The 12,279-nt window shown below is 41.0% G+C and overlaps 1 protein-coding gene across 4 annotated transcripts in view; it reads left to right on the top strand.

The window, feature by feature from the left end:
* c6h8orf37 (chromosome 6 C8orf37 homolog) overlaps positions 1–10,914 on the top strand; it is a 33,814-nt gene extending 22,900 nt beyond the window's left edge. For 2 of the 4 annotated variants that reach the window (XM_041189143.1, XM_041189141.1), the window contains exon 6: positions 9,587–10,914. In XM_041189143.1, coding sequence (XP_041045077.1) covers positions 9,587–9,740 — 154 coding nt within the window. In that variant the 3' untranslated portion in view covers positions 9,741–10,914. Of the gene's footprint in view, positions 1–5,563; positions 5,634–9,586 lie in introns of all 4 variants that reach the window. The other 2 variants (XM_041189142.1, XM_041189144.1) reach the window with 2 other exon arrangements.
* The last annotated feature ends 1,365 nt before the right edge of the window (positions 10,915–12,279 follow it).

Here is a 12,279-nt window from a genome sequence, read left to right as displayed (position 1 = left end):
CCTTTTCTTGATCTTTTCATTGAGAACTGTCGGCGCAACATTAGTCGTCTCAATTTCTCTGCTCCTCTCACCCATTCTAACCTGTCTCTCTCTGAACTTACTGCACTCCATTCTCTCAGGTCCAACCCTGACATTGTCATCAAACCCGCTGACAAGGGTGGTGCTGTTGTTGTCTGGCGCATTGACCTCTACCTCGCGGAGGCTGAGCGTCAACTCGCAGACACTTCCTCCTACCTCTCCCTGGACCATGACCCCATCACTGAACATCAAGCCATTGTTTCCAGGACTGTCACTGACCTCATCTCCTCTGGGGATCTCCCTCCCACAGCTTCCAACCTGATAGTCACCCAACCTCGGACGGCCCGCTTCTATCTCCTACCCAAAATCCACAAACAGAACTGCCCCGGTAGACCGATCGTCTCAGCTTGCTCCTGCCCCACAGAACTCATTTCTCGTTATCTTGACTCCCTTCTCTCTCCTCTTGTCCAGTCCCTTCCCACCTACATCCGTGATTCCTCTGACATCTTACGTCACATCAACAATTTCCAGTTCCCTGGCCCCACCCGCTTCCTCTTCACCATGGACGTCCAATCCCTCTACACCTCCATCCCCCACCAGGATGGTCTGAGGGCCCTTAGCTTCTTCCTCGAACAGATGCCCGAACAATCCCCATCCACCACTGCTCTCCTCCGTCTGGCTGAACTTGTTCTCACGCTGAATAATTTCTCCTTCAACTCCTCTCACTTCCTCCAAATAAAAGGTATGGCTATGGGTACCCGCATGGGCCCCAGCTATGCCTGTCTCTTTATGGGGTATGTGGAACATTCCTTGTTGCAGTCCTACTCCGGCCCCCTTCCACAACTCTTTCTCCGGTACATCGATGATCACTTCGGTGCCGCTTCATGCTCTCGTCGGGACTTGGAAAAATTTATTAATTTTGCTTCCAATCTCCACCCCTCCATCATTTTCACGTGGTCCATCTCTGACACTTCCCTTCCCTTCCTTGACCTCTCTGTCTCAATCTCTGGTGATAGACTGTCCACCAATATCCAATACAAACCCACCGACTTCCACAGCTATCTCGACTACAGCTCCTCACACCCCGCTTCCTGTAAGGACTCCATCCCATTCTCTCAGTTCCTTCGCCTCCGTCGCATCTACCTTCAAAATCAGTTCCTCTGACATGTCCTCCTTCTTCCTTAACCGAGGTTTTCCACCCACGGTTGTTGACAGGGCCCTCAACCGTGTCCGGCCCATCTCCCGCGCATCCGCCCTCACGCCTTCTCCTCCCTCCCAGAAACATGATAGGCTCCCCCTTGTCCTCACTTATCACCCCACCAGCCTCCGCATTCAAAGGATCATCCTCCGCCATTTCCGCCAACTCCAGCATGATGCCACCACCAAACACATCTTCCCTTCACCCCCCCATCGGCATTCCGTAGGGATCGCTCCCTCCGGGACACCCTGGTCCACTCCTCCATCACCCCCTACTCCTCAACCCCCTCCTATGGCACTACCCCATGCCCACGCAAAAGATGCAACACCTGCCCCTTCACTTCCTCTCTCCTCACCGTCCAAGGACCCAAACACTCCTTTCAAGTGAAGCAGCATTTCACTTGCATTTCCCCCAACTTAGTCTACTGCATTCGTTGCTCCCAATGTGGTCTCCTCTACATTGGAGAGACCAAACGTAAAGTGGGCGACCGCTTTGCAGAACACCTGCGGTCTGTCCGCAAGAATGACCCAAACCTCCCTGTCGCTTTTAACACTCCACCCTGCTCTCTTGCCCACATGTCTGTCCTTGGCTTGCTGCATTGTTCCAGTGAAGCCCAACGCAAACTGGAGGGACAACACCTCATCTTCCGACTAGGCACTTTACAGCCTTCCGGACTGAATATTGAATTCAACAACTTTAGGTCGTGAGCTCCCTCCCCCATCCCCACCCCCTTTCTGTTTCCCCCTTCCTTTTTTTTCCAATAAATTATATAGATTTTCCTTTTCCCACCTATTTCCATTATAAAAAAAAAATTTTAAAATCTTTTATGCTCTCCCCACCCCCAATAGAGCTATACCTTGAGTGCCCTACCATCCATTCTTAATTAGCACATTCGTTTAGATAATATCACCAACTTTAACTTTAACACCTATGTGTTCTTTTGTTCTATTGTTGTTGACATCTTTTGATGATCTGCTTCTATCACTGCTTGTTTGTCCCTACAACCACACCCCCACTCCACTTCTCTCTCTCTCCGCCCCCCACACACACACACCTTAAACCAGCTTATATTTCAACTCTTTCTTGGACTCGAAGTTCTGTCGAAGGGTCATGAGGACTCGAAATGTCAACTCTTTTCTTCTCCGCCGATGCTGCCAGACCTGCTGAGTTTTTCCAGATAATTCCATTTATTTTATGTTGTCTCTCTTTGCTCTTCCTAACAAAATGTATCACTTCACACTTCTCTGCTCTAAATTTCACCTGCTCACTCCACTAGCCATCTATGCCCTCTTAAAATTTGGTTAATATCCTATTCACAGTTCACAATACTTCCAAATTTTGTCGTTTGTGTCATTTGAAAATTGTACTCTGCACACTCAAGTTTGGGTCTAATTTTTAATCAAGAAAAGCAGTGATCATAGTACTAAGCCCTGGTGAACCCTACTGCATTCCTTCCTCCAATCCAAAAAACGACCATTCGCTGCTACTCTCTGTTTCCTGGCACTCCGCTAACTTTTTATCCATGCTGTCACTTTCCCTTTTATTCCATGGGCTTCAACTTTGCTGGCAAGTTTATCATGTGGCATAAAAACAGAAAATGCATGAAGTACTCAATAGATCAGGTAGAGAGAGAATCAAAGTTAACATTTCAGGTTGTTAACATTCCTGTTTTCATTTCAGATTTCCAGCATCTGCAGTATTTTGTTTTTTATAATACATTATAAAAAACCTTTTGGAAGCCATAAACACCACCTCAATCGCATTACCCTCATCAACTCTCTCTCTTATCTCATCAAGTTAAGCACGATTTGCCTTTAACAAATCTGCACTGACTTTCTTTAATTAATCCACACTTGTCCTAGTGACCATCCCAGTTTATCATTTCTAAAAGCTTTCCCTCCACTGGAGTTAAACTTACTGGTCTGCTGCTGGGTTTAGATTTGCATCTTTTTTTTGAACAAGCATGTAACATTTGCAAATCTCCTGTCCTCTGGCACCACCCCTGTATCTCAGGAGGATTGGAAGATTATGGCCAGTACCTCGGCAATGAAAAATTAAAAGCTGGAACCTATATTAATTTATCTGCAACGTTAAATTTGCAGATTGTAAACAGCTCTTTGAAATGCAATTTATGCTTTGGACCTTTTCAATAATTTCTGGTTCTACAATTTAATGATAAGCTGTTCAACAATTTGCAGGTAGGGATGGAGTTGAGGGGAAGGAAATCATCCAACATTCAATAAGCAGCATGAGAACACAGAAGTTGGGGAAATGTAGAGCTGGATGCTATCAGCATATATGTAGAGGCAGGTCCTATATCTTATTATTTTACTAAGGGGCAACATGCACATGAGAAAAAGGGACAAAGTTTGGATACTTGCAGGGTTACGGAGGTGAAGGCCAAGGAAGATGAAGCTTTTGACCATGTCAAAAGCTGCAGAGAGTTCAAAAAGAGATAGTACCCAATAGTCATAGAGAATTTTTCGCCATTTTTGGCAGGGTCATTTTGGTGCTGTAGGATGGATGGAAACCGGATTAGATTAATTCAGGTGGAGAATTCTGTGAATATGGGCACAGATCCAGGAGGTGACGACATTTCAAGAGCTTAAAGGGAAATGGTGATTGCAGTTGTGATGGTAGTGTTCAAGGATGGAGAGGTTAATGATGGATTTTTTTTCAAAAGGGGTGACAACAATTTTGAAAAGGGGAAAAAAACACCTGAGAAAAAGAACATTTATAATTTCAGAATAGAAGCTGGGAAGGGAAGTTTGCTGGTCAGCAGTTTAATGAAATAAAGCAAAGAGAACAAGAGTTGGGACTCATGGGTAAGATGAACTCACAAAGGGATGGGGGGAGATGGGCAAGAAACAGCGGGGGGAGAGGAGAGAGCAAAAGATAGGGGCACAGTAGATGAAAAAGCATTCTACAGATGATGCAGATCTGAAATAAAACCAAAGTGCTGGAAATACTCAGCAGGTCAGGCAGCATCTGTGGAGAGCAACAGGGTTACGTTTTGGGTTGATGACCCTTCATCAGAATTGAGGAAAGATAGAAATGTATTAGGTTTTGAGCAAGTGAGAGGCGGGAGGGGAAAAGGAAGAACAAAAGGGAAGTTCTGTGATGGGATGGAGGGCAGAAGACATTAAATGACAAAAAAAATTCATGGTACAAAAACTAAAGCGAATGATAATAGGTAAAGAAAAAAACAAAAGATGTGTCTAGATGAAGAGTGAATGGCTGGATAGCAGCCATCCAAGTGTAAAGTAAAGGAATAAAGAAGAAACCAGGAAAAAAATGAACCATCAAAAAAAAATCATGAAACAAGATGAAAACAGAGCTTATGATCTAAAATAGTTGAAAATAATGTTGAGTCCACAAAGCTATAGAATGTCGAGTTGAAAGATGAGTGCTGTTCCTCGAGCTTGTGTTGAGCTTCATTGGAACATTTTAGCAGGCCAAGGACAGAAAGGCCAGAGTGAGAGCAACATGAGTTGAAATGACAAGCATCAGGAAGTTCGGGGTCATGCTTGCAGACTGAATGGAAGTGTTTCGTAAAGCAGTCACCCAGTCTGCATTTGGTCTTTCCAATGTAAAGGAGACCACCTTCTCCTAGGAGTACAGTGGAGCTTGACCTTGTAGGCAAGGAAAAGAGGGGAAGCAACAGAGGTAACTGAACAGATGGTCTCTAGGTAATGAAGAAATCCTTGAGCTTCTAGTGGTGGTGAGGATGGAGGTGAAAAGAGAGAGAGGTTTAAGGAGGCAGGTGGTAATGGAGGAGTAAAGCCTGTCATTTTTCTTGCTTTGCAGGGAGAATTCTACAGTATTGGACTTTTTGGGGAAAAGCACAAGGTGCATTAACACTTAATATTGACCAGCCAGATCTGATGATTGGAGTGAAGTTAAGGGCTGTGCCAGGACTGATCAAGATGAGCTCTTGAAGGTTTTTCTGAGATATAGCTAAGGGAAGCTGAAATCACCTCAGATAAGTAGTCACTCAGTGCAGAGACTGAGGAGGAAAGGAAGAATTATTACTCTGGTGGAAACTTTTGAGGAAGGCCAAAAGTAAGAATTTCAAAGGACAAGTGAGAAGAATGGAACAGGGTGAAGGGGTAGAAGGTGAAAAAAAACTGGTGGGAGAGGCCAGGGTATAACTTGGTGATAAGGGCTGCATCACCGCTCCTGTGGCAGTTTGGTTGGGGCAAGTTGTGGAAAGTATAGTCAGGCAGATTGGCTTAACTCATGAATCAAATTTCATTATGATCAGTGATTGTTTCAGCCAAAGAAAATTGAGATCTGCTGAGTCAGTAATACACAGGATGTGTAATGCAAAATGTATTTTTTCCATAGATCTCCAGGGAAATACCCTCCTTATAAAAAATATTGCCTAAAGCTCCCTCAGCAAACTACAAGTTTTCCAGTGAGTACGTAAGAACATAAGAAATAGCGGCAGGAATAGGTTATACAGCCCTTTGAGCCTTCTGCACCATTCAAGAAATCTTGGCTGAATTTCTACATAAACTGTACCTTCCCACTCTACCCCCATATCCCTTGAATCCCTTAATGCCCAAAAATGTGATCTCAATGCTGAACATACCGACAAAGCATCCATGCTCTAGGGCAGAGAAATCCAAAGTTTGGCGACCTTCTGAGTGAAGAAATTTCTCCTCATCCCAGTTCTAAATGGCTAACCTCTTACCTGAGCCCATGATCCCTAGTTGTAGACTCTAGCCAAGGAAACAGCCTCTTAGAATCTACCCTATAAAGCCTTCTGGAACTTTTATGCATTTCAATAAAATCACCTCATAGACAATTTTTCGCTAGGAAATTTTGACCCATTCCACTCAATTCCTCCTCATAGGACAGCCCTTTGATCTCAGAAATCAAGCTAGCGAATCTCCTTTGCACCCCATCCAAGGCAATATATACTCCCTTAGGAAAGGAGACTAAAACTGAACCAATGTTCCAGGCCTGACTAAAACCTTACATAGTTGCAACCTGTCTTACTCTTTTACTCCATCTCCCTTGCAATAAAGGCTAACATATCATATGTCTTCCTGATTACTTGCTGTTAACTTTTTGATTTATGCAGAAGGACCCCCAAATCTCTCTGCATAACACTTATTAGTCTCCCGTTTTGGAAAAAGTATTCTGCTTTTCCATTTTTCTACCAAAGTGGATAATTTTACACTTCCCCACTTTATATTACATCTGCCACCTTCTTGCCCAATCACTTAACCTCATCTTTTTGCAACCTCTGGTTTGCCCCTTAGCTTACTTTCACACCTAGCTTTCCTCCTGGTTGGCCTCCACTTTCTGCCTGTTCACCCATCACCCCTGTACTTGTTGACCCACATTGGTTCCTAGGTAATCAACATCTTTATTTTAAAACTCTCATTCCTGTTTCCAAATCTCTCCATGGCCTCACCCCTCCCTACCTCTGTAATCTCCTCCAGCTCTACAGAAAATACCTGCACTCCTCCAATTATGGTTTCTTGAGAACTCTGATTCTAATAGGTACACCAGCGGCTGTGCCATTAGCTGCCGAGGTCATAAGTTTGAATTCCCTCCCTGAACCCTTCTACCTCTCTTCCTCCCCTATCTCCTTTAAGATGCTCCTTAAACCTAAATATTTGACCAAGTCTTTGAACATTTATTCTAATATATACTAGTGCTTGGTCCTCTCATCTAAGTCAATGATACATATTGTAAATAGCTAAAGCCTTGCAGCATACTAGTTGCACCCTGCCACCCCAAAAAGACCTGTCTATTCCTTCTCTCTTGTTAACCAATCCTCAATCCATACTAATAGTTACATCCAATCAAATGAGCCTCAATCTTGTATATCAGCCTTTTGTGTGGTACCTTATTGAATGAATGCCCTCAGAAAATCCAAATATACTACATCACTGGTTGCTTATTAACTACACAGTTACATCTTCAAAAGCACCAATAGATTCGAGCACTGCTGAAAAAAAACGCTTTTCATCTTGCACTCATCGGATGTTTTTTTTTCAGCAATACTCAAGTTTCGTACTACCAAATGACTACCAATAGATTTGTCAAACACAATTGCCCTTTCCTAGATCGTTTTCCAAAACATACCAGGAAGATGTAACAGACAAAGTTAACACATGAATTAAGGCTGATCTGATGATTTATCAAAGTTTGATCATCGGTGGTAGAGTTTTTAGGAAAGCAGTGGAGAAAATTGGCATTAAAATAATGAATTTCTAAGAAGCTAAGAATAGAACTTGGGAAAATAAAATGAGTGACAACATTGGCAAACAATGATGTAGAACAATGGGAAACATTAAAAATGGTGTTCGACAGACTGCAGGAAAAATATTTTCCACTAAAAGAAAAGAACAAACTAAACATAAAGGGGACACCATGAATAAATAAAGACATATGGAAACAATTGAAGGTTAGGAGAGAGACCTACACTAAGTACATAGACAGAGAGGCAGCGTAAGACAAAATGTGAAGAGTTTATGAGAGAAGTCAAAAAACAATTAGCAAGGCAAAGAGGAACTATGAAATTAAATTAAAAAGGAACATAAAATAAAATAGTAAAATATTTTATAGGCACAAAAATTAAAATAAAAGAAGGCTGTGTTGGGAATAGGATCATTAAGGGATAGACAGGTTAATACCATAAGTAACAATAGAGAGATGGCAGAAAGGTTTTATCTATCCCCTGCCCCCCGCACCCCCAGATAAAATCCAGACAGGAGGCAGATGACAAATGGAAGAATGGATTGTGAGCTGGCTTCAATACAGAAAACAGAGAGTGGGAGTAACGGGTTGTTATGCAGAGTGGCAGAAAGTGGGAAATAGTGTTCCACAGTGATCAGTGCTGAAACCATTGCTGTTCATAATTTACATTAATGACTTGGACTTTGGAATCAAATTTATAAATTAAAAAATATATAAATTTGTAGATGACTCCAAATTTGGTGGGGGGATTAGTGAATACTGAGGAGGACTGCATCAAATTACAGGAGGACATTAATAAACTTGCAGAACGGGAAAATAATTGGAAAATAATGTTCAACACATTTTGGTAAGAAGACTAGGGAGGTCACTTATTACTTGGAAGGTGCAAGTATGAGGAACAAAAAGGTCCCAGAGCACAAATACATCAGTCATTAAAAGCTGTGCCACAGGGTAGCAATGCCATTTAAAGAAAACAAACCATGTACTAGGTTTTATTTCTAGAGGAATAGATATGAAAAGTAGGGAAGTTATGCTAAACCTGGAATCACGGCCTTGGTTAGACCACACAAGTATTGCATGCAATTCAGGTGGCCATATTATAAAAACAACATAGTCACTGGAGAGGGTCCAAAGAAGATTTACAAGAATGATACCAGAAATGTGTTTGTATACATATCAGGAGAGGATTGACAGGCTAGATCTCTTTTCTCTCAAAAAAAAGGTGGCTGAGGGACTTACCTAATGGAGGTCCTTAAAGTTCTGAAAGATTTTGATAGATTGGAGACAGACAGAATGTTTCCTCTTGTGGGGAAGAACATAACTAACACCATCAATATAAGATAATCTTCAAGAAATCCAATAGGGAATTCGGAAGAACCTTCTTCACGCAAAAACTGGTAAGAATGTGGAATTCGCTAACACGGAGTGGTTTGAGCATTTATATAGATTTATTTAAGGGAAAGCTGTCAAGCTTATGAGGGAGAAGGAGATAGAGGGTTATGATGGAGATTTAGAAGAAGTAAGATGGGAGGAGACTCGAGTGGAACATAAGCACCTATGAAAGGACATAAGAAATAGGAACAGAAGTAGACCAGTCGGCCCCTTGAGCCTCCTCCCCCATTCAATAAGAACATGGCTGATTTGTTTGTGTTTCAATTTCCACATTCCCATCTACCCCCGAGAACCTTAGATTCTTGTTAGGCAAGTGAATCAATCTACCTCTGCCTTAAAAATATTTTTCTGAGGCAGAGAGTACCAAAGTCACACAACCCTTTGAAAGGAAAGATTTCTCCTAATCTCTGAACTAAAAGGGCAACCTCTAATTTTAAAACAGTGACCCCTGGTTCTGGACACACCCACAAGAGGAAACATGCTTTCCAAGTCCACCTTGTCAAGGCAGTTCAGGATCTTGTATACTTCAATCAAATCACCCCTCTTCTAAATTCTAGTGGAAACAAGCCCAATCTGACCAACCTTTCCTCATAAGACAACCCACTCACTCCAGGTATCAATCTAGTAAACCTCCTCTGAACCACCTCTAAAGTAAATCCAATCCAAATTATTCTGTTAGCTTTAATTGCAATCAATGAATGTAATGTTGTGCCACGTTTAAGATATGCGCACACCTTCACTTTTTTTTGCTTTCACCAACAGAAACAACATGCCTGACTTAAATAAACTGAAAGTGAAGACGTTAAGTAGGAGAGGTGCACGAGCATATGCCTGCCAGTGCAGCTGGAGGTCTATCCAGAACCTGACTGACCTCAGGGAAGAACAGGCACTTCGATGGGTATGCGGGAAACATTGAGGGTGAAAGCATATTTGTGTCTCTCAGTGACCATTAGAGAGGTAATGTGGGGCTGGTCCACTGTGTTATCTGATATGTCAGACTTGTAGAATTTTTTTTAAATACAAGGCAAGCTGTAGTAACTTAATTCATTATTTTTCTACAGAGAAAAACATTCCTTTTTAATGTCCCAATTAAATAATGTGGTTTAATAGTTGTATGTCATTAATACTAAATAGAATTCAGTTTTTTCAAGGTCAGATATTGTGGAACATAAATCTAACAATAGATTTTACCTTGCAGGCTCTGTGATTGAAAAGCATATTGACTAGGCAAGAAAAAACTGAACCAAACAAATTTGATATAAAATTCCACTCAGAAAGTATATTTAAGATCTGTGTCAGCCTGATTTTCCCATTGGGTTAGTGCTTTAGGCACTATGGCTCATCTCTTTCGATAGTTACCAATGGACTCTGTAACCTGCCTTCCTCTGTTAAAGTTGCATCCATTATTTTCTACTTTCATCGCTTTAGTTTGTCACTGCATTCTTCATGGATTTTCAGTGTTAGTCCTTCCTGATGATTTTGACCATGCTCAAGAAACTATTAGGTAATTTTCTATAAAGTGGAAAATGGTGTTGCATAGATGACAAGGTAATAATACTCGAGTTAAAAAAAATTACGTGGGAAGCAGGTTTTTGAGTTAATCTCTTGTGTTTACTGCAAAGCTTATTTTCTGACAAGTTTTGATTGATGCAAAGATCACCTTTTTCATGGATTGAAGACTTCAATCTTTGGATATCTCACGGCTGGAAAATACATTGAATGTCCTGAATGATGGAAGATTCTAGCAAAAACCTAAATATGCATGTGAATTTTGGGAATGAGATTCAAACTTGCATACTCAGGCCTCTGACATGGCAAGTGCCCCATTGAAGAAGGAAAAACAATTTTAAAGCAATCTTAGTGCGCGCAATGCTTTCCGACAGGAAGAAGTCTACTGAGTTGATCAGATGATCTACATTAGAATTTCTAAAATTAAGAGGCTTATACACTGGATAGATAAAGGCCAATTACACCTGGGCATTCCAATGCATGTTTGTTATGCTTTGTAGAAGACTTTATAAAATGTTAAAACTTTTAGATTCATTGACTGCTGTGACAAGTCAGAAATGTAAATAAAATGTTGGAATATTGTTATGTGATTGTTGTGATTTAATATGAATGTTTTTCTGTGTAATTGAATAGTTTGTAACTGTGTGCATCAAGCTTCACTGGGTAGGCACTGCAAATTTTGTCTTCCATTCTTAAAGATCTATCCATAATGAAAGTTTCAAGCTTAGCTGAAATTCTAATAAAAAGTATGCTTTTATTTTTGTGCTCCAGATTACATTTGATCTTAATCCATCAGATGTTACTGGCCAATTCTCTGATATTTCTGTCTGTTGCACTCGATTCCAAAACAAGTTAGGCTAAGGAAAAGCTTCAGAAATGCATTGTCATTTTTCAGGGGCATTTTCTAGCAGGTTTAATTCCGGAGCAATCCACTCTGGAACCTTGTTCTGCCACATTCACAACAGTGTGGATTTCTGGGAGAAATTTTTTTGTCAAGAGTGATACCAATGTTTTGATATACTTTTAGGAAAAATAAAACCCCCGTAAAATTAATTTTGAAGGCACATTTTAAGAGAAGTTACTTCATTGTCTATAAAATTATGAAATGGTTTGCTGAATCAATTGCCTATGATCTTCTTTAACACTTTTTATAATTGGTTCATAAATGTGAAGTTATTCCAATGTTCAAGATTCACAAATTTTATGTAGGATGTTATGACCACAGCTGGTGTTAATTGCTGTTCAGACCAAACCCCAGAGGGAAACATGGCTTATGGGCCCTAATCTTTTTTCTGTATTCTGAAACTGAGAAGACAACATACCAATCTCAGCAGCAAGAGGCCCAGCAACACTTTTGGGATTTTAAAAAGTAAAAGTTTCACTAACAAAAATAAAATAAAATAAAACTTAAGCACACAAGTTTACAATTACACAATTAAGGTTAGTCTTATAAAACATTCCCCTCAAAACACTCCACCTGGTCAAACCCACAAGCAAACACCTTGCAGGCAACACTCTCTTACAGATGTTTACATATAAACTCCAGTAATATTACACAAGGCAAACTGCTGTAGCTTCAATAAAGGTGTACCACATGACCTTTACCCTCTTCCACTCCGCTGGATTTCACTTAAGAATAAACCTGCTTGCTACAGCCCAAGACTTTTCTGACTAGACTGGCTGGGTGATTCAAATGGCATCCTCCTCGAGCCCAGCATTCCAGCTATCTCAACAGTTCCAGCTATGTCAAGCCATCTCTGGCTCTCTCCAGCTCAACAACTATCCACAGTAACTCTAATATACCTTTCTTTCACTTTCATCTTTCTATTGTTCTCAGACCACTTTGAAACCCAAAACCTTCCAAATATATGATATTTCCTGTTTCCATTTTGTCTTTGCTTTTGGGTCAATAAAATATATCCCCACTGCTTGTTTACCTATGAACT

Source organism: Carcharodon carcharias, chromosome 6, assembly GCF_017639515.1.
Source record: "Carcharodon carcharias isolate sCarCar2 chromosome 6, sCarCar2.pri, whole genome shotgun sequence".
NCBI classification, from domain to species: domain Eukaryota; kingdom Metazoa; phylum Chordata; class Chondrichthyes; order Lamniformes; family Lamnidae; genus Carcharodon; species Carcharodon carcharias.
This window is presented reverse-complemented; position numbering and strand designations above follow the sequence as displayed.